Source organism: Erythranthe guttata, chromosome 6, assembly GCF_056151865.1.
Source record: "Erythranthe guttata isolate IM_541 chromosome 6, IM_541, whole genome shotgun sequence".
NCBI classification, from domain to species: domain Eukaryota; kingdom Viridiplantae; phylum Streptophyta; class Magnoliopsida; order Lamiales; family Phrymaceae; genus Erythranthe; species Erythranthe guttata.
Genome location: NC_142538.1, coordinates 1,073,840 through 1,101,499, shown reverse-complemented (window position 1 = coordinate 1,101,499; position 27,660 = coordinate 1,073,840). Strand labels below are relative to the sequence as shown.

The window sequence follows — 27,660 nt, the reverse complement described above, 5'->3', positions numbered from 1 at the left end:
TCAATCTTTTTGGGCTGCGCTAGATTTTAAAATTAATATTGGAGACTTTTCGTTCATAAAATATAAATAATTAATCTACACCCATACATGATATTGAATATTCAGGCATCGATCGCCCAGTCACATCATTAATTATTGAATCATTCATACTAGCTATTAATTAGTCAAAATTATAGAGATAATATAACATTTAAAATTAATTAAAAACAGATAATAAATGTTAATTTTTTTTCTCAATAAAATCCCTATTTAAAAATTATTTATGAATAAAAATGAAAAGTGATACATCTGGAGATCACTTAATAATAGTGACTGTGAAGAATGAAGATCTGAATCCACCACGAAGTCTTGTAGAAGACTAAAAATGAAAAACTAGTGAATATTTACGCTACACCACGTGCATTTCCCCACTCTTCCCGCCCCCATTAAAGCCCCCACTCACTACTACACTCCTGCATTAAATCAAACTTTAAACAATTCCATATCTCTCTCTCTCTCTCTCTCTCTCTCTTTCTCTCTCTTCTCTCTCTCTACTTTGCTTTGCTTTGTGAAACAATTTTCAATCATTTATTGTTCCCCCAATCATTTCCACTCCTTCAAGCAAGGATCGCACTTTCTATTCATCACTTTTACCAACCGCTCTGCCTCTGTGAGTAGTGTTTCTTTCCTATTCATCTCTCTTCATGGATATTTATTTGTCCTTCATTTTATTTTTATAATGCATGTTTTTCCCTCTCTGATTTTACATTTTTTTTTACTGTAACCGCCGCTTGGCTAGCTAGTTAGCTCACATTGATAGTTATTCGATCTCTGAAATTTAAAAAAAAAAAAGAAAAAGGTGAGTTCGATCGCTGTGGATTTTATTTGTGGATTCATGAAATCCTTGGAAGATTGATTGATTGAATATTATTAAAAAAATAAAATAAAAAAAAAGGATTTCTCTTTGGCTGCTTCTTTTTTTGTGTTTATTTAATTTGACTGAGAACGACATTTGAGCTGGGTTGTTGACCTAACCTGGTTTGGAATGTTGAATTAATTAAACGGATACATTTCATTATGACTATTCATTGATACTACTTGATAATTTAATAATGTATGGATTTATTTAACTTCCTCAATTTCTGGTTGTTTTGGTTTTTGTAGAGAGAGATGAATTTTGAGGGCTTTTCAGTTTCATATTTTTGACTGAAGAAACTAGAAGAAGAAGAAGAAATGGGCATCATCATCGTCATCAAATTACTTTTTTCAGCAATTTTAGTATTACACAGTACTCTGTTCCTACAATCAACAGCTGAGCCAATTGAAGATAAACAAGCTCTGCTCGACTTCATCGCCAACGTAAACCACACTCGGAATTTGAATTGGGATTCGAGCCTTTCAGTCTGTAGTAACTGGACTGGAGTGACTTGCAATCATGATAATTCGAGAGTTATCGCAGTTCGATTGCCGGCCTTTGGGTTCAAAGGCAGAATTCCGACAAACACCCTCAGCCGTTTATCCGAGCTTCAGATCTTGAGCCTTAGATCCAACGGTCTTAACGGCCCTTTCCCTTCCGATCTTTTGAAGCTCGGTAATTTGATAGGCCTTCACCTTCAGTTCAACGCCTTTCAGGGTCCGTTGCCTTTGGATTTTCCGGTTTGGGAGAATCTTTCCGTGCTAAACTTGTCGAATAACGGTTTCGATGGGAGTATTCCGTTTTCAATCTCGAATTTGACTCATTTAACTGCTTTGGATCTTTCCAATAACTCACTCTCTGGTAATATTCCTGAATTCAATATCCCTACTCTACAATTACTAGATTTGTCGAATAATAATCTCACCGGATTTGTGCCTCAATCTCTCTCTAGATTTCCTAGTTATGCTTTCTTAGGCAATAATATATCATTCCTAAATTCTTCATCTCCGATTCTTTCTCCCACTCCGAAGAAGCACTCCTCGAAATTCACTAAACCCGCAATTCTTGGAATTGTTATTGGAAGTTCTGTATTGGCTTTCGTCGCAATCGCCTTGCTACTAATTTTCACAAATAGAAATCGAAAAGAAGATAATTCGATGAGTCCCACATCGAAGAACAAGAAGAAAGAAAAGTCCACGAAGAGAATGGCTTCGGAAGATAGGAATGGGAGGATAACGTTTTTCGAGGGGTGTAATCTTGTTTTCGACCTCGAAGATTTGTTGAGAGCTTCTGCAGAGGTTCTCGGCAAGGGCACTTTCGGAACTACGTATAAAGCAGCATTAGAAGACGCAACCACGGTTGCAGTGAAGAGATTGAAAGATGTTATAGCTGGCAAAAGAGAGTTCGAGCAACAAATGGAAATTGTTGGAAATATTCGCCACGAAAATGTGGCTCCTTTAAGAGCTTATTACTATTCCAAAGACGAAAAGCTAATGGTTTACGATTATTACAATCAAGGAAGCGTTTCTTCGTTGCTCCATGGTATTTTTAAATTTTTTTTTTTTAAATTAACATTAGTTCTTGATTATTAGTTTTTTAATCTTTCAAAAATTTGCAGCAAAAAGAGGCGAAAACACGAATACGTTGGATTGGGAAACACGGTTAAGGATTGCAATAGGAGCAGCGAAGGGGATTGATTTCATCCACTCACAAAACGGAGGGAAACTCGTCCACGCAAACATAAAAGCATCGAATATTTTCATCAACCCTCAAAACTACGGGTGCCTATCCGATCTCGGACTAGCAACGCTAACGTGCCCCGTTTCGCCGCCGCTGATGCGCACCGCAGGCTATCGCGCGCCGGAGGTGACGGACACTAGAAAAGTGTCGCAAGCGTCTGACGTGTACAGCTTCGGAGTTTTCTTGCTGGAGCTTCTGACGGGCAAGTCGCCTGTCCAGGCAACAGGCGGCGATGAGGTGATTCATTTGGTGAGGTGGGTCCACTCGGTTGTGCGCGAGGAGTGGACCGGTGAAGTATTCGACGTGGAGCTTCTGAGGTACCCTAACATCGAGGAGGAAATGGTGGCGATGCTGCAGATAGGACTGAGCTGTGTGGCTAGAATGCCTGAGCAGAGGCCCAAAATTGGTGACGTGGTGAAAATGGTTGAGGGTATTAGAAATGTTATTACAGGTAGTAATACTAATAATAGCCCAGCAAGATCTCATGGTTCGACTCCAAGTGCGACTGACATTGCATCATCTTCGGTTTCTTGATCAGAATTCTCGATTATTATCGAAAAAAGTTCGTTCAAAGTTTTTTTTTCCAAAATTTAGTTTGTTGTGTTGAAATTAGAATTATTTACCAGTTGTTGTTAGGAAGGTACATTTTCTGGTACACATGGATTGTTGTGGGGTTTATAGTTTTGTTATATTGAATTGAATTTTATTTTATTTGACAAGTTGGTTATTGGGAAATTGGTTGGTTCATGCAAAAAAAGTCAAAAAGTCAGCCTAGTTAAATTAGTTGATTATGATTTTGTGATTAAGATGTCAAATGATTCTATAGGGTTGGTATATTATTATTGGTCCCTACCCCCACCTAATCATATATACATACATTTGTGTAGGGATAGAAGCATGGGTGGATGTGGTGTTGAATCTATGATAAATTTTAGTGAGTTCAATTTAATTGTTTTAGCGCAGATATTTCATTTCATTATCAGCTTGGCGCCTTTTTTATTTCATCAACTGTCATTTCTGGCACGTGGGGTAGAATTGTTACTGGGCCTGAAGCCCAAATTGATTTGTATTGGGCCGGGCCGAGATCACCTTTTCTAACTTGTACCAGACATATATAAATAATAAAATAAAATAAGATAAATATAAAAATCATTATCACTCTCCAGCAAGGCGCCAGTGAGTCAAATGGAATACAACGCGATTACACACTTAAAAGCGCGTTTACTCAAACTCTAAACCGAACTTAGCATTGATAAAAACACGATTAGCCGCCCTAGTTGCCCCATTATTCTAGTTTAAATTAAAATATAGCGCAGCTCAAATCTTATGTGGAAAAAAACTTAAAAATAAAACAAAAACAAATTAACTTGGTCAGACAAATTAATTTCAATCAATTAATTACAAAAAAAATAAAATTAAAGTATACTTTAATTTCAATAGTAAAATATAAGGGGCCTTGAGATATAGGTCCCTAGTGACAAAACTTATTAGAACTAAATGACAAGCTCAACTAAACATTTGCTTCACATCCTTTATAAAATTCATTCCAAAAATGCCCCTCCACTAACAAATTTAAAATCTTTATTAAGTAATTAAACTGCAATAATTATTTTTTTATTCTACATTTAATAATTTTATTTTTCCGCATGACATTTCTTTTTTACAGAATACCCAATTGTCTTCTTTTTACTTTCTTTCTTTATTTTAGTATTTTATTGACTATTATAAAAAAACTACGTTGTTCTTTTTCCTTTTTTTATACATTTTACAAAAAAGTATATTATTTTTCATTTTTTTCATAATTCAATTTATATGTTTTTCATTTTTTTTTTAATTTTTAGTTTATCTTCTATCGGTCACGTAGTCATCTATAGTTACCGTAGTCATTATCGTCGCTTGTAGCCTAAAATTTGAACTCCACTTCGACGTACATTCTTTGTCTGTTCATATACACTACAACAATCTGTAGTAGACCATGATATACTATGGTGTACTATGGTATACTATGGTTTACTACGGTATACTATTTCGAACCCTAGCCGCGAACAACTTGCAGTCCTCGCTAACCCTAGCTGTAAATGCAGCCGCCGCGAAATTATAGCAGCCAACAGCCGTAGTCGCCGCCTTTTGGAAAACCTAGATCCACGACGAACTCCACCTATGAAAACGAATCTTCAAAATCCCATAATCCTCGAACCTTTCATCATCTTCCTCTTCGTTACGTAACCTAGATCTGCCATCATCGCCCTCAGTGCCATAACCATCGCCCCCCATATCGCCATAACCACCCCACCATAAATATATCAAGCTCTCTAAATTAAAAAAAAAAAATTAAAAATAAATAAATAAATAAATAAATAAATGAAAAACCTCTTATTGAAAGAACGGCAGAAGCTCGGTTTTATCATTTCCATGGTGGTAGTTATGCTATAAATCTCGACCGCACACAAATTTACTCTACAACATCGTCGCATCAGATTCATCCGGCAATGAAGCGGGTCTTCTCTTCTCCACTCACCGCCCGATCCTTTTGCCGTCCGTCATTCTCGATAGCAAAACCCAGCGTCGTTGCCGTCAATCCCAGATCTAACATATCCTCTCAATATGAAAGAGACCACCACTACAGAAAAAAGAGAAAAGAGAGAGAAGAGGGTGGGGCGGTTGAAGAAGAGAGAAACTCAGCGTAGGCGGCGGTTGAAGAAGAGAGTGGGGAAAGAGAGAGAAAAAAGAGAAAATATAGAGAAACGTGGTTTTTTTATTAGGTATATCAAGGGTATTTTTGGGTTAAATACAAATAAAAGGATGTGGGTCAAATTAAATTTTCAAATAAGGATTTAGTTAAAACATTCTATTTGAGGTTGTGTCTCACATCTAATTATGTTTGGTTTTAGGGGTGTCTCCAATATTAACCCAAAATATAAATTGTACAGCTATCTCTTGTTTTGTCAGGCGTCCGTTATCTTTACAGCACGATTATTAATTACCATAATTAGCAATAATTATCCATAATAAAATTATATTTGTCTCAATTAAATGGGAATCACCGATTTTTTTTTCAGCAACATTATGAAAAAAGAAAAAAAGAAAAAGAAAATATCTACTATTGTCAAATTAATTATTATAATTAATAATAAGAATTATTGATCAATCAATCAGTGAGTGAATGAGTGCCCTATAAAACTCAATTCCACACATAAAAAGCAATTCCTCTGCAAAAATTCCCTTTTCCTCTTCACACTTTGCAAAGCAAGAAAAACTTTCCCAACTCAAATTACGCAGGCAGGAGGATCCAATCTTTCTCTCAGGTACAATTTCGGATGATTTTCCATTTTTAATTTCTTTCTTTTTAGGTTTAATTTTGTGTAGAGAAATCAGATCTGGTTTTTTTTTTTTTGTGGTTGGATAAATAGGAATCGCTTATGGCTTCGAAGCGGATCTTGAAGGAGCTCAAGGATCTTCAGAAGGATCCTCCTACCTCTTGCAGTGCTGGTATAAATCTTCAACCAATATTTAATTTTCAGTTTTTTAGTTAACTGTGTTTAATTAAAAAAAAAAGGAATAAATACACTCCCTTTTTTGTTCTTATGAATTGGGTTGGATCTTTAAGTAATTTTGGTTGATTCAATCTCAGCTACTTTTCTTCATTTTTTCATGGGAGAATCATTTTTTTTTTAATTATTATTTACCGGTTCAATCCATTTTGTCCACTAGTTAAAGCTTGAAATATTATCTGTCTTGCTGGATGTATTATGATCATCATTTTAATTCTGTTTGTAAATTCACTTGTCGATCATAGTTATCGATGTGAATTAAATGTTTGATCAATTGTTTTGGAGAAGAGTGAAATGGGATCGGAAAGGTTGGACTAAGATTAGTTTAAACGAACCTTTTATTCCTTTTGGCATTCAACAAGGTGTCTAATTATCCTTTTTCGTATTCTTATTGAAGTTTAATCGTCATCTTGTGTGGTATATATAATGTTGAAACACGTTGTAGATTAACTTTTTCTCGATTGCACTCCACTTCTCAATAAGGATTCTAACTCGAAACATTTCATTTCGTCATGCTAATCATTCGCTTCTTACTTTGTGTGTATTTATCAGGTCCAGTTGCGGAGGACATGTTTCATTGGCAAGCTACGATAATGGGCCCGCCAGATAGTCCGTACGCCGGTGGAGTTTTCTTAGTTACCATTCATTTTCCTCCGGACTACCCTTTCAAGCCTCCCAAGGTATTTATTTCACATACCTCGTTGTCTTTCTAAATTAAATTCAATCCGCCATTCTATCTTCGTTTTTTTCAAGAAAACGAAGACCACTATTTAATCTATATATGCCGTTATCTCTTTCACCATTCCCCTGTTTTCATTACGAATTTTACAGGTTGCTTTCAGAACAAAAGTTTTCCACCCAAATATCAACAGCAATGGAAGCATATGCCTCGACATATTGAAGGAGCAGTGGAGCCCTGCCCTAACCATTTCTAAGGTCCCCCTCAAATCTATTTACTCGGCTTTTTTAATTAAAAAAAAGGGTACCCAATGTTTCATTTTTTTTTATAATATTTATATTTTTCGGTTTCAGGTGTTGCTTTCGATTTGCTCTTTGTTGACGGACCCAAACCCCGACGATCCTCTGGTGCCCGAGATTGCCCATATGTACAAAACAGACAGGTCTAAGTACGAGACCACTGCAAGGAGCTGGACTCAGAAATATGCCATGGGCTAACCCCCGTGTCTTGGTATGGAAGAGGGAATTTTCCTTTACCTACAAATACTCGTTCGTCTTTTACATTATATATGTTTGAAACAGAGTCTAATCTATCTTTCAAATCCTAAATCTGGACTAAATACACGTCCAATATGTATTTTGCCCCACCGAAGAAAGAAAAAAAGGACGCGTGTTGCTTTCAAACTGTGTTTGTATGTGTAGTTGATCTTTCGAAAGTTGTTTCCAACAATTAATATAACTCCCCTTGTTATCTCGATTGCTCCTGTTTGAAAAGATGAAAGTCGGTTTTTTTTTCTTTCTAGATTTCATACGTCATTCCAATCTGCAATGTTCTTTCTGGTGGAATCTCGAGTGTCGAAACTGCTGCCCTACTATTCTTCTGTAGAAATCTATACAGATAACCTATTGTCAGCCGTGCGAGCGTTCCATTTTCCTTGTTTGCTTTAAGGATAGTCCTCCCTACCACGTATACAATCTCTTTCTCTGCAGCTGTCTGAGTTGTGTGCTCTTCATTTGTTGTAATATTAGTAAGCTCTTGAAGTTCTGTCAGCACTGAAGCAACATATTCATCTTCTTTCATATTCCAAGAGTCCTTATAACCGAACCGAACTAAACACCTATAAACGCCCTCATTCCCTAGTTTTCCCACATTGTACCTATCTTCCGTCCGAACCGTTATATTGGTAAAATTCTTACGGTCACAATCACCATAATTTCACGTACGGAGTTTGTGTGTTGAATATAATGTTGAACTATAGGTGGAATGCCGTAGACAAGGTTTGTGAAGAAGAAGCAGATCCCTTGTGTTCGGTATATATTGTTGTTTAACGACAACATTTGATCGAGTTCTTCAATGCTCATCTTTCGTTCTGCTTCGTATGTCGTTTTCTTAATTCTCCCATACCTCCACGATAGTACGACAGTCAAGAAGAATGCCGATATGCAAACGGAACCCATCCTTCTTGTGGGATTTTCTTTAATAACGACGTCATGAAAATGCACTCTACCAACATGTACGTCGTTATGATCATTACCCATATATGACCGCAATACCTACCGAAAATGAAAATCAAAATGAAAATCAAAATCAAGCATAGTATATATGTGATTTATCTTATTTAAATCAAAATTCAGTTTCTGACTCCTACGTACCGTACCGTATGCGTTTGCTAGTTCAACGCCACCTTTGTATCCGACCACGAGGCCAAGTGTGAGAATCATAAGAATGTAATTGATTTCAGGGGAGTAGATTTGGCCTTGATGCTTGAAAGATGTATGAATTATGTTAACTCTTGGAAAGCAATCGAGAGAGAGGGACTGTTTTACGATCGAAAAAGTAGCAGAGATCATAAATTGGCTCGAAACGACTGCAGCGAGTGTAGAAATAACGAACATAGGCCAGTAAACATTCTCTGGAATAGAGCTGTAATAAGCATCCGTGATCTTTTCAGGGTTCATTGTGAAATAAGCTGTTTCTCCGGCGTACGTGAGAATTACGACGGATAGACCACGAAAGAGAAACCCCACTGCAGAAAAGTAATTAAAAAACAAATATTTAATTCTTTACGTCAATATTTTCGATCGAAAAGTAAATGTATATATATAACCTGGATTGCCCTTTTGTTGAAGTGTCCTAAATCAGCAAACATGGCCTCTGCCCCTATTTACAAAGACATGTTAAATTGCATTTGATACAGAAGAAAATGAAGTGTATGGTTACTACCTCTAATGCTTAAGAAAACAGCTCCAAGAAGATCAAATGCCGTCTTTCCGTTTCTCACGAAGAATTTCAGAATATAGTGTGGGGATGCAGCTTTGAGAATAGATGGTTCGTAAGTGATAACATTGTACACACCGATACATACATTTGTAGCGAACCACATCAACATTATTGGAGATTCCGGTTCCGCAATGCTGGAAAGCGAAAAGGGCTACTAAAAGTACAACTGATAACCAAACCACATGCTCTGTAAAAAAATCAAGAAAATTACTTAATAATATTCAAGAACACAATTGATAATTATTTAAAAAATTAACATATATATATATATATATATATATTTACATCAGTCGAAATTATATACCCTCCTCGTATACTATAATACCTTGTGTTATTTTGGACGACCGGGACTGAATTCCTTTGAGCGCTGAAAGAACTGCATATGAAATTTAACAACGTACAGATAAAAAAAAAAAAAAAAAAAAAAAAAGTGCTCCATCACCAATAACCATGCAAGTTCCTAACAAAACCAGTGTAGTTACAAAGTTCTGAGCAGTTGAGCTTCTCTCTCTAGAAACTTCTTTATCCTCGTACTAACGTTGGAATATTCCGTATTTGATTCGTCGTCAGATTCCATCACGGAAAATTCCGATCGATAGAGAGTTTGCTCTTGAATTTCACGTGTCGACAGATGTACGCGAATACAGAGCAAAAGTTCCACCTTCACCGTAGTCATCCGCTTGCAGCACGATAAAAACGTACTTGATCAACACGATCGAGAAACGTCAGTGTCCAGATAATAAGGCTTAGCGTTCCTAAAAGATCTTCTTCCGACAGATTATTCAATCGAGTCGAAGAGAAAGCATTTACGGGAGAAGTTGCCAAGTCTCCGTACACTACTCCTAGTGATTGGTAAGCCAACACCGTACCATTGTCTGCATGGCTGGATATTCCTCAGAATATTCCTTCACTTCAATTGTTTATATATATACATAGTATCTATATGTTGATGAGGCTGATAAATCTACGATACTTAGCGTAGGGTGGGATTCATTACTAATAACCTCTCTCTCCGCCTAACCTTTTTCATACTTTAAAAGCTTACACTAATTCATTAAAATTACCCAAGACACAAATTTCATTAATATATAATCATCAATGATATATTTTATACATTAATTGATAGAATCAATTTTTACAATTTAAAATTAATTCTGAAAAAATCGTATAGAAAATTCCATATTTAAAAATTTATATACATAAAATAGTTACACTCATTGATGATTGTTTTTTACAAAATCAGACTATACTTTTTAATTTTCATGATTTTAGAAATAATGTATTCACTTCGACTTTCTAGTAACCTAATAATCTTTTGAAAGGACTTAAAAAAATGTTTTAAACACACAAAAAGACCAAAAAAGTAAATAGATAAAATTGCAACACATTTCACATGCTCAGCCTTTAATTGCAAAACATTCGATCGGTAGATGATCCATCATCCAATGTTGTTCATATTTCTAAAAGTCCGTTTTTGTCATTTTAGTAAAGTATTAAAAAAATACATATCAATTCATAGAAAAATCAGATGGGTATTACGTAATCGGATTGTTCCCTAAATAATTACTTTATCTGTCAGAATTAATTGAATTTTGGCATTAAAAAAAAAACGCAAGTATAAAAATGCAATAAAAATCACTGGAAGGTGAAAAGGCTGGGAAAAATTAACCGAGAAGCCTTTGAACCGGACTAATTACCGGCCCAATAAGAGGAACGTACGGACTAAAACCGGCCCAATATATAGGGAATCGTACGGACTAATTACCGAGTCAAGCTGAGGAATCGTTGAGTCCAACTATTTATAACACCGTTTCCTCACTTGGCAAATTTTCAGCTGCAAATTCCCGGTTCATCTTCACTTTGCGAATTAATAAATGCGCGGGCAGGACGAATGGACGATCATCCGATCTTTCTCTCAGGTACAATTTCGATCTTAATTTTTTGTTTTTGTTTTTGTTTTTGTTTTTATTTTGTGTAATATACTAATATTTAGTCGGATGTTTAAGTAGATTTGGTTAATTTAATCTGAGTTATTTTCTTCCATTTTTCATGGTGGAATCGATTCTTTCTGTGATTACTGTCAGCTTGAAATTATTGTCTGTCTTACTGGATTTATTATGTTCGTAATTTTTTGTCCTTTTGATTTTTGGTTTGATTTTGTTTGTTGGGTTGGGTTGGGTGCAGAGGTTTTCAAATTAGAAAAATTCTGTTAGATTTAGATACAAGTTTCTCGTGTTAGAGTCTGGATTTTGAAAATTGATGAGTGATGAGAGAGCACCTTCAATAATAGATACAGTTTCCAGAATCTGATTCTGGTGGATTAAATAAAATTAAGAAGAAAAAAAAAAGGAATGATGTTTTAGATTTCATACATCATTCCAATCTGCAATGTTCTTTCTGGTGGAATCTCGAGTGTCGAAACTGCTGCCCTACTGTTCTTCTGTAGAAATCTATACAGATAATCTATTGTCAGTCGTGCGAGCGTTCCGTTTTCCTTGTTTGCTTTAAGGATAGTCCTGCCCAATAGGAACACGATTCCTCTCTCAGCCGCTGACTGAATTTTGTGCTTTTCGGTTCTCGAATTAGTAATCTCTTGGATTTTTGTCAACACTGAAGCAACATATTCATCTCCTTTCATATTCTGAGAGTCCTTATAACCGAACTGAACTAAGCACCGATAAACACCCTTATTCCCCAGTTTCCCCACATTAAACCTCTCTTCCGGCTGAACCGTTTTGATCGGTAAAATTCTTACGGTCACGATAACCATAATTTCACGTACGGAGTTTGTGTGTTGAATATAATGTCGAACTATAGGTGGAATGCCGTAGACAAGGTATGTGAAGAAGAAGCAGATCCCTTGTGTTCGGTATATATTGCTGTTTAACGACAACATTTGATCTAGGTCTTCAATGCTCATCTTTCTTTCTGCTTCGTATGTCGTCTTCTTAATCCTCCCGTAGCTCCATGATAGCATTATAGTCAAGAAGAAAGCTGATATTGCAAAAGGCACCCATCCTCCTTGCGGGATTTTCTTTAGCAATGACGTCATGAAAATGCCCTCTATCAACATGTACGGCAAGAAAAACGCCAGTACTAAAATAATATTTGTCTTCCATATGACCAACATGACTAAGGTTGTCAAAAACGTCGTTATAATCATTACCCATATGACCACCACGCCTGTAGTTAATAACAAAAACCCACAAAATGTGATCGTCTTATCTAAAAAAAAGTCAGTTATGATACTTGTGGAAGTTTCTGACTCTTACGTACCGTATGCGTTTGCTAGTTCAACACCGCCTTTGAATCCGACCACGAGACCGAGTGTGAGAATCATAAGAATGTAATTGATTTCTGGGGAGTAGATTTGGCCTTGATGCTTGGAAGACGTATGAATTATGTTAACTCTAGGAAAGCAACCTAGAGAGAGAGACTGTTTTACTATAGAAAAGGTGGCAGATATCATAGATTGGCTCGAAACAACTGCAGCTAGTGTAGAAATAACGAACATAGGCCAGTACACATTCTCTGGAATAGAGCTGTAATAAGCATTAGTGATCTTTTCAGGGTTCTTTGTGAGATATGCTGTTTCGCCAGCGTAAGTGAGAATTAACGATGGATAGACCACGAAAGAGAACCCCCACTGCAGAAAGAAAAAGACAAATATTTAATTCTTTCGTAAATATTTATGATCGAAAAGTAATTTCACAATCTATTAGGATTGTTTGGTTTGTCTCTAATTAACCTGGATTGCCCTTTTGTTGAAGTGTCCTAAATCAGCAAACATGGCCTCAGCCCCTATATAGACATTATGGAATTTGTTAACTGTTATAGAATTGTTTAATTAGATCGTGTAAAGGGGGTTTGTTTGGCAATTCGAGACCAAGAAAAGTTATATTTACCTGTTATGGCTAAGAAAACAGCTCCAAGAAGATCAAACGCTGTCTTGCCATTTCTCATGAAGAATTTCACAATATAATGTGGGGATACCGCTTTTAGAATATATGGTTCGTAAGTGATGATATTGTACACACTGATAGATACATTTGTAGCGAACCACATCAACATTATTGGAGAGAAAGAAAAGCTGACTTTGCTGGTTCCGCAGCGTTGGAAAACGAAAAGGGCTACTAAAAGTACAACTGATAACCAAACCACATGGTCTGCAAAAATAAAGAAAATTAGTAATAATCAAGAAACGTGTAATTATTCTTTGACGAAAAAATTCAGCACCTGATACCTTGTGTTATTTTGGATGACCGGGATTGAATTCCTTGAAGGGCTGAAAGAACTGCATAAAACATAATAATCTATAAAAAAGTATTTTGACATTAATTATATACCAAGGGTGATTAGATTAAAGTTACCACAGGTTGCAGGGGTAAGTGCTCCATCACCTATAACCATACAAGTTCCTAGGAAAACGAGCATGGTTAGAAAGTTCTGAGCAGTCGTGCTTCTCTCTAGAAACTTCTTTGCCCTAGTGCTAAAAGGGCTTCCTCCCCCTCCACTATAAAACTCCATATTCGAATCCGATTCGAGCTTCGTGTTCTGAATTGTGAATTTGCTCTTGAAATTTATGTGTCGACAGATATACGAATACAAAGCAAAAGTCCCGCCTTCACCATGATCATTCGCGTGGAGCACGATGAATACGTATTTAATCAAGACAAGAGATGTTAGTGTCCAGATTATAAGACTTAGTGTTCCTAAAAGATCTTCTTCTGAGAGATTAGTCAACCGAGTCGAAGAGAAAACATTGACCGGGGAAGTTCCCAAGTCACCGTACACTACTCCAAGTGATTGATAAGCCAACAGGATGGTTTGCATGGCTGGATATTCCTGTCATTAATTACCAAAATCAGATTTCTTCTGAATTATTTACTTAACGCGGTTTATTAAAGAGTTAATCATTATTGTAGGTACCTTCGTCTCTCTATGTTGATGAGGCTGATAAGTCCTAGTGAAGCTCATGGTTCTGTCAACTGCCTCTGCTTCATTAATCTGCTCGCCGGAGTGGTATAAGCTGCCGCCACCACCTCCACCACCACCACTGGTATTGCCATTTTCAATGTCACTGTTAATAACCAGGCTATTGTGTGCTGCATTTGCTTCCATTTTTTCTACTCAATTTGTGGCGTGATAACCGATAAGTGATAAGTAGGGGTATATGCATGCATTCGTAGTTTTATATATTAAATATAGCCGACAGAAATGTATTATGTCTTAAAATAATTCTCAGGCGGATTCATTACAATCCAAGAGCAGGTAAGAATGACCAATGCTATATGCATGCAATACGTGATTTTAGGTTAAGAAATGCAAATCTACAATGACTCTATATCTCACTTTATTAGTGCTCCCATTTGCAATAAGTACAAATTCATATGATTATTTTACATTCGACAGTCCATTTTAAGAAATAGTAGCGGGGCCAGAATTTTGTCTGTCACGTGAGCCAAATATATATTTAAAGTTATCCACAAAAGTAGTGAGATGCCACTAATATAATCAAACTAACTTGCCTTGCTTATCTATATCGGATTACATTGGATTATGTTAGATTGGGATTAATATCCCACTGACTAATTAATTATTTAGTCAGAGATGTTTGATTCGTTAGATTAAATTTTGTATTGAATTTGTTAAATTCTGGTATTAAATGTGAATTCTCTACAAAGTCCTTTAATTAATAAAATTAAGATATTGTTTTAAGGATAAAATTGATCGCATGGGGTGCTACTAATTTAACCAAATAATAACATTTAATTGCGGATTTCAAGTATGGTAGCTGGCTTGGACGAAATCTCATCAACTAAACATCTAACTAACCTCTACTATTTAGTTAATAGAACTTAATAGCACTAAGCAAACGAGGTCTTAGTATAGTAGAAACCCCATAATTTATTGTTGAACTCCAACCTAATCCAATATTGCCTACAATAATGCCTTTTATTATATGTTATAAATGGAATGATAATTGATAAACATAATCTTTTTATTTTATTTTATTTTATTGATTACATTAGTTACTATGCATGGGCATATTTTAACAAATGAAATAAGGCTTCATTAATCAGCAGAACGAGTGACACGTAGTTGGACGCTGCCACATGGCAATTTTGGATTTAGGAAATAGACATGTGATGTGAAACTACATACACCATATTTCTTAATATTATCCTAAGGAAATGCCAATTCTATGATCTTTGTTTTCTAGCCACTTTTTGGTATCAAGAATTAATTTTAATTAGTGGTGTAGCTAATTCCTTAATTAAAATAGAAGGAATTGATCTCATCCCACATTGGCTTAATAGTAAAAAGTTAGTTTTTATCTATTTAATCTTCAGCGTAATCAACATTTGAAGGTAAATAATCTCTTGTTGACTTAATTAATTATCAACACTCGATATCATGTCTTAAGAGTTCTTTGGCGTGTAACATAGTGTGTTAAGTGGTTTTGAGTTAATTATATATTCAAATATTTGAATATGTTATACGTTAAATCACTTGCACCGAAAGTTTGTCGGGTGATGGAGACTTTCGAGTTATGTGCAACAAATTTGATAGAACATACCTCTAAAATTAATTTACTGCGGAAAAATAAGAGAGAGAGAGAGAGAGAGAGAGAGAGAGAGAGAGAGAGAGAGAGAGAGAGAGAGAGAGAGAGAGTATAAAATTAAATGATAATAGTTTTGACTATGCCCATGATTCTATACTGATCCAGTATGCCTTGAGCCCACTAAGCATCTTCGGATCCTTTGCCAACCCGTGCACACGTGTGTGGGATTCATGTATTTTTTTCATAAACTATTAAAAGAACACCCAATTTGAAATGTTATTTATAGTGCACTTTATACTGGCTTGTTCCAAAAAATAACTCGCAATTTTCTGAAATAATTTTCGGAACATAGGCATTTCGTGCTACAGAGCACGAAATGAAGTGAATAATTTCATATAAAGATTCACGAAATGGTAGGGCGTCATAATAGAACATAGGCATTTCGTGCTACAGAGCACGAAATCAGTTATTTGGCACTAGTTGGAAAAACTGCTCTGAAATACATGAATTGGTAAAAGAGAAAAAGAGAGAGAGTCAATATAGAAATAACTTATCCTAGGTTAAATGGTTGTTGCCTAAAAATCGCCCAATTCCTGCAAAAGGAACAATGGGAAAGCTAAAGTGGCTTGTTTCCCATTGGGTTGACTTTTGACATCTCTCTCTTACACACAAGCACAAATAGGCATCAAATTTTATTAAAGCAATATAGGCATGCTTCTTTAGAGTTCGTAACGATTCACACTATATAATAAATAAAAATAAGAAAATGTGAAAAGCCCACTAATAACCATACTTTTTAATAAAGTCATACAAGACAGAGAGAAAACATTCCTCTAGGCGGCTGCCTTCCTTTTTGTCTTTCCACTATTTATTTATTTCTTTTTCTTCATCAAAGATCATTTTCATACTCATTTTCAAGATACCTTTGAAACTTTGAAAAAAAAAACTAGGAAAAAAGGAAAATCAAATCAAATGATTAGAATAACATTAGTCCCGCAACGGGTAATCTAGCTGTTGGAGCAAGCGAACATATATCATTTGACTTAAGTTTGAATATTCGTGCAAACGGTCGATAGGTGGAGCTTGTCAAACATGGTTAGTCTAGTGTGTTTTACGTCCCTCGTATGATTTGCAAGCTGTTATACGAGACTGTAGGTTTTACCTAATGGAACTAACTCATATGAGTAATAAATTTCTAACATGGTAGCTCCCATATATGTTTATTTGCATATTAGTAGTGGACTAGTGGTCATTTCCAATGATAAGCAAAGGGTTGTTAGGGAAAGGGTTAACCACCCGACCCGGACCCATCATCCTAGTGTGGATTGGCTAACCTTCAAAACGGACCTATAATAGAGACCCAAGCCCACTCTGTACTTTACCCACCGACCCAAAGCCACGTGGGTAATTATACTACTTACTGCTATTTCATTATGATTATTAATAATAATAATAATTAATAATCATAATTATTATGCAACAGCAACAGGCAAGAGTCAAGACCCACGCGCTTTTCACGTTCTAACAAAAGCTCTTTTTTCTTCAGATTAATTAATTTATATTAAAATCTAATGGTCCGATACTAATTAGTGGACTTATTGGATCGGCCAAATAGGTATAAGAGATTTCAAATTCATTTTAATTGACATTCATAAGTAGTAAATAATATACGATGGTAATTGTTGAAATTAGATTTATACCAATTCAAGTGAGTGTTATATGCAAAGTGCAGACAGAATCTATGAGAAATAGACGTAAGATGAGGCAAAGATTGTGACGAGTTGGTGTGTGTGTGTGTGTGGGGACCAAAAAAAGAAAGACATCATCAGCAAAACCAATGGGCACAGTGCTTTTGTTGTCATTGTTCATTAAATTTGTATTACAGATACTTTGGAGCAGTTTTTATTTTCATTACAGTGCTGTGCTTAAAAAAAGACGGCTCTGTTGATATATTTCTGTACACTCTCTTTCTTCTTGCCTTTTTTTTTTTTCTTTCTGCTTATATTTTTTCTATTATTTTTGTTTCCCCTTAAATCCTCTGACAACTAATGCAATCTTATTGCACCGTTACTATATATATATATATACAAAACCTATAATTAATTAACCAGAGCACCACGTAATATTTATCTGAATGAATATATATATATATTTTTCATGGGGAAAATATTCTAATTATTACTGAGAAAAACAGACTTTCTTTCTTTAAAAAAAAAATTAGAGGATGTTTACATATTTTAATTAGTATATAAAATAATAATTAAAGTAGTAATTAATTGAGTAATTTATTTAGATTTGAAGTAATTAAATTGTGAGGTGCATGAAGGCATTAGTCCTCCAGGGACCAAAGCTGGGTGGTGGTGACATCTGCCCATTTGAGTCATCAACTAAATATGGACCACATTTATTCTCTTAGATATATATTTCTGAAGAAACTCTTAAAGTTGTCTATAAAATAATAGGGTAACTATCTATTACAATTTTAATCTTCCAATATTTAATTAATTTTATATATATATATATTCATGTATGATAGACATGAGGAATTGATTAATTTCCTCCCACATCTAATTTCTTTAAATTAAAACTCCTAATACTCAATTATTATTAAAACCATTTTTTTGTAATAGGAAGTATAAGCTTAAGCTTTATCTCAATTTAGGATATCTATCTATGTATCAATCTATTTGAAAACTTTAATTTTTTTTGTGCAGGATAAATATTAAATGCGTAGTATCTATCATGAAAAGGTGGTAACATCTCACGTGAGAAAGTCATGATGACAATTTAGCGGTAAAATAAGAATTAATAAAAACTACATTGGGGCTCGACTGCTTATATATATAAATAAAAATCCCCAAACACTTAGAATTAGAAACAAATGATTACATGATGATTTTACTTTTTACACGCAATCCCAGTTCTTGTGAAACGACGTCGTATTTGCCTCTGCACACTGCTTTGAGATTTTTCTCATGCAGCAGCAGCAGCAAAAGCGGTCCTCAATTTGTAAGTGTACACTGAATGGGTCAGCATAAACTAAGGGGCGCCTTGTGATTTTTCAATTTTTTTTTTTTTTTTTTTATTTTTATATAAAATTTATTATTTTTTTGAATAATGTAAGTATGCTCTAAAGTATTGATTAATTAATGTGTAATTAAGAATGAAATGGATGTAAGAAATAGTGTAGTGTAAAGAAAATGGCAATGCTAGGTGATGAATGAGCCACGTCACGTATCTACAGAAGAAGAGGAAATTAATGTAAGGAAGGACGACGTCGTTTTAATTATGTCGTTAAATGTATAACTATATAAGTAACCTTTGAATCAATAAGATTTTAATAATTTATATTAATATCGGTTGTCTTTTGAAATGTCTTATGTATTCTTTCTAGAGAGAGCTTTTCTCTTTGTGGATAAGAATTTCCTTTTCGTTTTTCTACGATATTTTTTACATATATATTTGATAAAATCTCTCTCTCTCGAATCTGAAATATACAAAATATCTATGTGGTCCTAAGAAATTGTTGGGAAACTGACTTAAGTTAATTTATAATTCACTTCTATATATATATATTAAAAAATTAAAATGAATATGAATCAATGAATATTCTCTTCTAATTTGATATGATTAAATATCATTCCAACTTTTCTTCACCACCTGAATTCAAATTCGTGACTTTTGTAAATGATGGTCAATACCTTATGAGAGGTATATATGATTTATCTTTCTTTCCACATCCCTCATGCATGTTTATATATATATATATATATATATATATATATATATATATATATATATATATATATATATATATATATATATATATATATATATATATGTGTGTGTGTGTGTGTGTGTGTATTGATAGATGCATACAGCTCTTTACAACTCATTACTCATGTCACATTCCCACTCATAAATTGACCACATTTTGATTTATTTCCTCCATTTCTCAGACAGTAACCACATTTTGGACCCCCTACTGAAAACATTTTCCACAACAACTCTTCTTCTTTAATATCAATTCTTCATCCTTATTCTTTATTTTATTAATTTATTTCCCTTAATTAATCCCCATGACTACAGCCCCTAAGTAAGCAAAAAGAAAATTGATTTGATATGTACATAGTACAAACTATTACTAGTAAGGAATAGTCAGCGCGCTTTTCAAATCTACACTTATTTATTTAAAAAAAATTAAAAAAAAAAATTTGTACAGTTAGTACTTATTTTAACTAACAGTGTGAAAAGGTATCGAGACATAATCATACGAGTAGAGGGTTTTGTTCGTACGTAGGTTTCTCCATTCGACGTGTGGACTGCGCGTGCATGCTACTCTCAATCTATTTTTACCACTATATATATATGTATATATATATACTCCACAGACAGGATTAGTATAAGAATTAATTGATTAAGCTCCCCAAAACATAATTAGGGTACATTAATCATGATATATCACTACTATACCCTAGCAAACCTCTGCCCACATATATATAAATATATATATATATTCTCATGTTGGAGTAAAATGCAAGTTATAATGTTATATCTGGTCCAAGACCAACATTATAAGTATATATACTCTTGACCCCACAATACCATCAATACATACAAAGGAAATATTTATTATTTTTATTTTTATTATCGGAATTAATTTCTGATAATTAATAATTATTTTAAAAAATAGTAGTAGAATTTAGTGTGGAAGAAAACCCTAGGTTTGAAGAAATATATATACCGACAGAAGCATCTAATTAGCTATAGAAAGCTGGAAACATAAAATGTAATACAATAAATGCAGACAGCATAACAAAATTTAATCGTAGGTCTCTCTCTCTCTCTCTCTCTCTCTCTCTCTCTACCTTGGTATATATAATAATTAATGTGAGATATTGTCAACCTTAAATACAATACTCCATCATTTTTTCAATTTTTGTAGGTAACGGACGTTGAGTTATTATTGCATTGCCGGGGGCATTTACTTTTCTTACAAAAGCAATAAACACAAAGGTTTTAATTTAGGTGTCATTTGCAATTACTACTTTTCAAGTATTTTTATTTTTATTATCATTTCACAAATCCTAATTATACGACAAAAAAAAAAAATATATATATATATAATAAAAATAAAATAAAGGAAAAAGGAAGATTTGGTAGATTTGGTTTAACAGGTGCAAGTTGGTGTGTGTGTGTGTGTGTGTGTGTGTGTGTGTGTGTGTGTGTGTGTGTGTGTGTGTGTGTGTGTGTGTGTATGCCCGGCTGGTCAAATTTTGGCTGCCCGTGTGGCCATACACAAATAGAATGCCACACACATGAGCTCAACATTAATATATATATATATATATATATATATATATATATATATATATATATATATATATATATATATATATATATATATATATATATATATATATATATCATTTCCACATTAATAAATAACTCAACATATAATAGAATTCATTAAAAAGAACATGGGATACTACAGAAAAAAAAAAAGAGAAAAAAATGTTGAAAAGACCAATCTATTTTATTACACAAAATACATATATATAATAATAAAAAAAAACTCACATAATTAATCTCCATTTCCTTATTTTTGGATGGAGATATTTTACTATCATACTAGAACAAATAAATAAATAATAATAATAACTAATAAAAACTAATACAAGCCGATTTAGCCAGTCAACAAAATTTGCCTTTTTAATCGGCAAGACTGGCTAATTTTACTGATAGTAATAATAAAAAAAATAGATAATTTTTTTTTTAATAATTATTTTTGCATAATGATGATTCATATGGCTAAGAGTGCATCAACGCCACCAAAATCGGTTAAATCTTGAAAATAATCCTCAACTTCAAGTGAACCAAGTTCTTGAAATGAATCCTTAATATCTCCGAAGTAATTAGCCCTTTGCTGTTGGGACAAATCGAGAGGTGGAAAATCATCGATGCACATTGTGAAATCATCTAAGCCGTTGAAAAAGCTCGGTGAATCGTCGAACAAGGGCTCGTCTTTCGGTTGAAAATTGAAGAAATCATCTAGAAACGGAATGTCCATCGCCAAATAATCATTTATCACCATACTCGTTTCACCTTGACATTCCTCCATTTCCCAAGATACCCCATGAACCGGGCCGGGCCCAATGTTTTCCACCGAGCCCATGAAGTAACCGTCGCACGAACCGGACGGTTCGTCTTCTCTAGCCGAGCCGCGAATCGGACCGGACCGGTCCGGTTCGGTGTAGTCGTGGCTGGATTGACTGGTGAGCCCGGTTTGCTCCGTCTCTTCATTTGAGTGATTATTACTACTTCTGTAGCGGAGAACAGAAGTGGGAGACGAGAGGTTATTCGACTCGTCGCCGGAGTCGTAGCCGGAAACTGACGTCACGTTGGTCTCCGGCGAAGCCTCCTTGGCCGACGGCGGCGGGGTGATGAAGTTGGTGAGAGCGTCCGGTCCACGGAGCTTAATGGCGGCGTTGTCGTAAACCATCGCCGCCTCCTCGGCGGTGTCGTAGGTACCCAACCAGAGGCGGACCCTTCTAGAAGGGTCCCGTATTTCGGCGGCCCACTTCCCCCAGGGCCGCTGGCGGACGCCCCGGAACTTCCTGGGGCCGGCGGCGGGAGCCGCCTCCTTGACAGGCTTCATGGGCTTGGGTTTGGAGTGGAGAATCTCTACGGTTCGGTTCCTGCAGTTGGGAGTAGCAGTGACAGCTGTCTCCAATCTGATTTCTCTGATGTACTTCTTGACACGTTGCCTGCGGAAAAGGTGGTCGTCCTCCTCTTCGTCACTGGAGGAATCAGTGGCGTCAGGGTCAGTAACGGAAATTCTGACGGTTTTGGGGAAATTGAAATTCTGATGATGGGTTTCTTGGATTTTTCTGATTGATTCGGTTTTAGGGTTGTGTTTGGATGATGATGGTTTGATGATTTTTTTGGTGATTCTTTTGTGTTCGGTGTATTTCACCGGCCATAACAAGCTTTGATCCATTTTCTTATGTAAATCTTCAAACACTTGGTTTTTAACATATACAAAAAAGAGAGAGAGAGAGAGAGAATCAAATGAATGAACCACAAAAATCTGACAAACAAAAAAAGACACACGCGCGAGCCTTAAAAGATGGATTGATTCAAAGCGCAGCAAAACACGCACGGTAAGAAGAAAGTTGCTAAAGGGTTTTTGTTTCCTCGCTCAGATTTTATTTTTACTAGTAAGTTGAAGAAGAAAAGGGATTTAGTAGCAAAGCTAAGTGTGGAGTGAAGAGAGAGAAAGTAGAGAGAGAAAGTGAGGAGAGAGAGAGAATTCTTGGTATTTGGAAGGAGGGACTAAAAACTACACTGAAATCGCTGTCTTATAGGATCGCCCAAATTAGTAACGCCAAAATAATACGCACACCAATTTCTAAATATATTATTTAATATTTTTTGCCATTAAAGAAAACACAATATTACTCGGTTGGGTGAAATAATTAATTCAAAATAAAATCATTAATTATAAATACCAAAAATATCTCTATTTTCTACAAACGGGAAAGTCATGGACGGTAGGAATTGACAGTCCGTCAACGGTGCTAAAAGATTCCGGCCATTGCTTAACGGCAAAACCCGGCTCGCCGCATTTGTAGAGTATTTGGAATCGACACGTGGCGTTGTGGGCCCCATGCTGGGTTGGTCCAATGAGTAAGCATGAAATGGTGCTGACTCAGTCACTCAATGCATTTTTGGGGTAATTTTTTTTTTTAAACCTCGAAGAATGTGTGGCCGGTCACGTGAGGCCCAGGATGCCCGGCCCAGTTAAAAGAAAATGTCGGTCAAAATTGAAAAAGGAAATTGGCAACTCACCTCTTTGACCATAATAAAAAAAATTACTAATCAACGGTTTAAAATGTTTAACCTTGTAATTAGCTGTTAACCAGCAGGAAGGGGTGGTTTAATTTTTTTTTTGGGGGGTGTTAAAATAAGATTTTTTTACAGCTAGAAATAACGTGGCGGGCAACCTAGGATTCGCCGCCATTTATAATTTGGTTTTGTACGGCTCTCTGGGTTTTACCCTGTTTTCTAGTAATTCCATCCCTCGAGAAAGTGGTCTCCACCTGATTAACCACGCGTGTACAACACGCTCCTTAGTTGAGCTTGGTTTCATTTTGAATTTATTCTTAAGATTTTTTTTTTTTACTTTTTTTAATATATTCAAATATATTTCGAGGATTTATTTATGGAAATAATTAAATTATCTTGATTACATAATATTAAAACAAATGATAATTTTAGACCTATTCACTATTTCAAAAAAATTAATACAAATTATTTTATTTTCTAAGAAAAATGATAGCCTGGACTTGGAGAGATATTTGCAGTAAAATAAAACGTTATGCTTTAGATATTTATTGAAATAATTTTGATTAAAATGAATAATTTTTTCAGTAAGGAATGAGTAATATAGTACTAATTAATTTATAATCTAAATTATTTTTGTATTAGGTCCAAGTGAAGGGTTCAAATTTTCTACTTTTACTACTTTTTATATTTATAATATTGAATTTAAAAAAGATTAAAATTATATTCTTGATTTTATCAGTTTTATAAAACAGTAAAAAACACTTTAACCCATTCATTAAAGTCTAGACATGCAGGAAAAAAAGAAAACAAAATATACAAGCTTTTGAAACAACACTATTTGAATTAGTATTTGTTGAATTACAGAATATTGGCATCACTTTTCGCACGTGGGTTAGTGCGCGTGTGGGAAAAGGTAAAAACGACTTTTCTAGTTTGGGTAAAAAATCTAGTAAAAGTTTAACCGCACACAACGCACATGGTAACTGTACAGAGACCTCATGAGTTGGTCTGATTAGACTGGTACTGCTTATGTGATGGTGGAGCTGCCCACACGTGATTATTCTTTTACCGTTTAACTGATTGCGTTTCACTCAATCCCTTTTCTTTATTTTTAATTAATTCATAATCATATTCAATTTTTAATATAATAAAGTAATTAGATTAAGAAAATGGGAATTATTCTGATGTTGTAGTAAAATAGAAGTTATGGTCATTCTATCGTATACTCCAAACGTTTTTTTTTTCTTTCACCGTAATTAACTAAACGTTATTGTTGGAGCTAATCTAAATTCCAAATACACAAACACGTTTTATAGAATCAAATTTCCTTTTAAAATAAATCGTTAAAAAAATATATTTTGTTTGTAATGTAATGTGTAGTATAGTTGTCACTCATTTAAACTAGCTATTTAAATCTTTGACACCTCTAACTTCTATATTAATTACCAACAAAATTTATAATATATTACGCTACATATTACACTAGTCTAAACATGTATGATTGGGAATCGGACTTTTCTCAACTCCAGTTATCTTTCTTGTACAATAACTTGTAAAACGCACGAGATCGTAAATCACAGTAGGTTTGTTATGTGTGACGAACTAGACCTACAAATAGTAAGTATATATATATATATATATATATATATATATATATATATATATATATATATATATATATATATATATATATATATATATATATATATATATATATATAATTGCTACAAATATTTAAATTTCTTTCATGTTGTATGTATATATGTTTGAAATGGGTTATATATGGATCCCATATATAACATGATTTATGTGGATTTGTGTAGACAAAAATGTAAGCAAATAAATTGCAGCTACTAGTACGAATACTCTTGGAATTTGGCCTCTCCCATTGAGCCAAGTGTTATCAAAAACAAAAGATACAAATACATCGAGCTCGACAAATTATATAACTAAAAATATATAAATATATAGTTAGTTGTCAAAACTTACAACTAAATAATGTCAAATGATTTATATAACCCAAGTAATACAGTAATAAACGCATCAAATTAAATTATTTTATTGATTTGTAATATGTATGTGGAGATACACTATAGAGTCAATGAGCATCAAGTCCAAGATTTTTATTTATTTATGATGAGTAATTAATTAGAAGTAATTGGGCATTAAATGTGTCCCTTAATTAATCATGAATTACTACTTAATTGTCATCAAGCCCTAGATGCCATTGGTTTAAGTGAAAAACCAGCTTGTTATACTCGTCATGTCTTTACATTATTTCCAAGTTTATTTTATGTGGTTAAACTATATATAGGGTATACCACTTGTGTGCCAGATTTTGTAGGTGAAATTGATAACTCCAAAATATATATATTTCATTTTTTTATGTATATTTGAAACTTAATCACGTTCTTACACCAATTACTAGTCCTTTTGGTTTTTAAGATAAGCTCTGGTATCTAACTGTTAATTTTTAGTAAAAAAACATTGTAATTAAACCAATTAATTACTCCTATATCATAATTGACTTGAAATGAAGACACAATTAAAATGATATATTTGATGAAAAGGAATATAATATTTAAATGATGAAATGAGTTAATTTTGATGATTAATTATATATATAATATATAATACTGCATGTAACAAGGCAAATTGCCAATCAAATACAAGGAATGTTTACGTTAATCATGAAACAAGTTATCGAGGTAACATGTTGTTGTTTTTATCGGAAAGTGAATAAAACGCAAAATGTACAGTGCCCCATATTTTCAAAATATACATTGAAATCCCTAAAACAAATTAAATGGAATCAAGATATATATTTCAGGCAAGTGATCATCATAACGGAAATTAAAAAAAAAAAAAAATTAAATAAAGCGATTTTAATCCCTATGCTTCTCTAATTAATCCCAAAAAAAAAATGAATTTAAAAAAAATAAAATAAAATGAACGATGAGATCTGTTGTGAAAAGAAGGGCCACCACACCACACCACGTATTATTGAGAGGAGGACGTTGGTATTAGTGTTGGAAGATTAATAAAATGGGTGAAGCTAAATTTTTTTTTGTGAATTACAATTTGAACTACCAATGCGTAACTGAGTAAACACGCTTATTCAACACCAAATACAATAATTGTTTATCTTCTTCAACGAGAAACGTGTCACTAGGCGTCGACTTGAAGTAAGAAATGTTGGTCTCTCTCTCTCTCTACTTGTTTATTCAAACCTCATTTATGTATTATTACAGTACTCACTTCAAAAATTAAACGGTAAATCATCAATATTTACAACAATTATTTTTAATTCATCAAACTTTATCTTTATTACTCTTTAGTACGTACCTCAAATATTCTCTCTTATCATTCAGTATCCAAGAGTTTTATTAGTGGAAGGGTAGTTTAGTCTAATCCACACATTTGGATAATGAAAAATTAAAAAGAGAGAAAATGTAACAAAGGGCAAAAAGGACAATAAAAGATAAAGCCTCTTTCAGTGCATGCACCTTTGGGTTTTTCGGAAGAAAAAAACTAAAGAAAGAAAGAAAAAGGGAAATTGCAGAGTCTCGAGACTCTGTGGAAATGGGGCCCACGCCTTCGCTTCCGTGGTCCCACCTGGCATCCCACTTATCCGAGCCACCATTTTCACCGGCGTTCGGCACGCCCCCTCCGGCTTCCATTTTTCGCCACGTGTCCGGCCTCACATGGTGGGTGGCCACGTGGCTTGTTAGAGAATTCCATTTTCAATTTCTTGTTCTAGGTGTTACGTATACAATATATTATTCATAATATTCTAATACAAATAATCACACAAAATGTATGTTTAATTTTCTTCTCGAATTCACACAAATATGATTAACATACATAGTAATACCCCGTATATTTGGGTTTTTACTTTTTACAAATTAATAATTATATTGGGTAATTTATCTCTTTTTTTTAGTAAAATAATATTATATCTCAACAAAAACACGAACGTTTAATTCCAATCTCATGAGTGCCTTAATAAGGGGATGAAAAGTTGTGTTCAACTTTAATTTCAATTTTGCTGTTGCATCTCTGCGTTTGTGCTTTTGTCATATAATAATAATATTATTATTAT

The 27,660-nt window shown here is 34.2% G+C and overlaps 5 protein-coding genes and 1 long non-coding RNA gene across 7 annotated transcripts; 3 read left to right on the top strand and 3 right to left on the bottom strand.

The window, feature by feature from the left end:
- The first annotated feature begins 352 nt into the window (after positions 1 to 352).
- On the top strand, positions 353 to 3,349 carry LOC105971877 (putative inactive receptor kinase At4g23740). The gene is made up of 3 exons (XM_012996800.2): positions 353 to 649; positions 1,144 to 2,437; positions 2,514 to 3,349. The coding sequence occupies exons 2-3, from the start codon at positions 1,213 to 1,215 to the stop codon at positions 3,167 to 3,169; spliced, it is 1,881 nt and encodes a 626-aa protein (XP_012852254.2). The 5' UTR covers positions 353 to 649; positions 1,144 to 1,212; the 3' UTR covers positions 3,170 to 3,349.
- A 2,418-nt stretch (positions 3,350 to 5,767) lies between these two features.
- LOC105971819 (ubiquitin-conjugating enzyme E2-17 kDa) lies at positions 5,768 to 7,621 on the top strand. Of its 2 annotated transcripts, XM_012996718.2 has the most exons (5): positions 5,768 to 5,940; positions 6,046 to 6,124; positions 6,739 to 6,866; positions 7,018 to 7,122; positions 7,219 to 7,621. In XM_012996718.2, the coding sequence occupies exons 2-5, from the start codon at positions 6,055 to 6,057 to the stop codon at positions 7,360 to 7,362; spliced, it is 447 nt and encodes a 148-aa protein (XP_012852172.1). In that variant the 5' UTR covers positions 5,768 to 5,940; positions 6,046 to 6,054; the 3' UTR covers positions 7,363 to 7,621. The 2 variants fall into 2 exon arrangements, with proteins under 2 accessions (XP_012852172.1, XP_088675375.1); XM_088819249.1 differs by having other exon boundaries at positions 5,797 to 5,940; positions 7,018 to 7,621.
- On the bottom strand, positions 7,571 to 10,175 carry LOC105971632 (potassium transporter 26). The gene is given in 15 exon segments (XM_088818837.1): positions 7,571 to 8,043; positions 8,046 to 8,309; positions 8,312 to 8,409; positions 8,516 to 8,861; positions 8,864 to 8,891; positions 8,973 to 9,025; positions 9,089 to 9,264; positions 9,266 to 9,332; positions 9,471 to 9,654; positions 9,657 to 9,739; positions 9,742 to 9,781; positions 9,784 to 9,864; positions 9,866 to 10,012; positions 10,015 to 10,050; positions 10,167 to 10,175. Coding segments are annotated over 15 exon segments (1,992 nt in total). The 3' UTR covers positions 7,571 to 7,663.
- Positions 10,176 to 10,935: 760 nt separating this feature from the next.
- LOC105971939 (uncharacterized) lies at positions 10,936 to 14,551 on the top strand. Its single transcript, XR_016031650.1, has 2 exons — positions 10,936 to 11,064; positions 14,071 to 14,551. It is a non-coding gene; the product is annotated as an uncharacterized LOC105971939 (long non-coding RNA).
- On the bottom strand, positions 11,372 to 14,310 carry LOC105971633 (potassium transporter 26-like). Its single transcript, XM_012996486.2, has 7 exons — positions 14,075 to 14,310; positions 13,516 to 13,990; positions 13,389 to 13,439; positions 13,051 to 13,311; positions 12,894 to 12,946; positions 12,422 to 12,791; positions 11,372 to 12,328 (listed from the first exon to the last, which is right to left on the bottom strand). The coding sequence occupies exons 1-7, from the start codon at positions 14,264 to 14,266 to the stop codon at positions 11,505 to 11,507; spliced, it is 2,226 nt and encodes a 741-aa protein (XP_012851940.2). The 5' UTR covers positions 14,267 to 14,310; the 3' UTR covers positions 11,372 to 11,504.
- A 6,676-nt stretch (positions 14,552 to 21,227) lies between the features above and the next one.
- CRF3 (cytokinin response factor 3) lies at positions 21,228 to 23,047 on the bottom strand. Its single transcript, XM_012996582.2, has one exon. The coding sequence runs from the start codon at positions 22,708 to 22,710 to the stop codon at positions 21,514 to 21,516; it is 1,197 nt and encodes a 398-aa protein (XP_012852036.2). The 5' UTR covers positions 22,711 to 23,047; the 3' UTR covers positions 21,228 to 21,513.
- Positions 23,048 to 27,660: the final 4,613 nt, after the last annotated feature.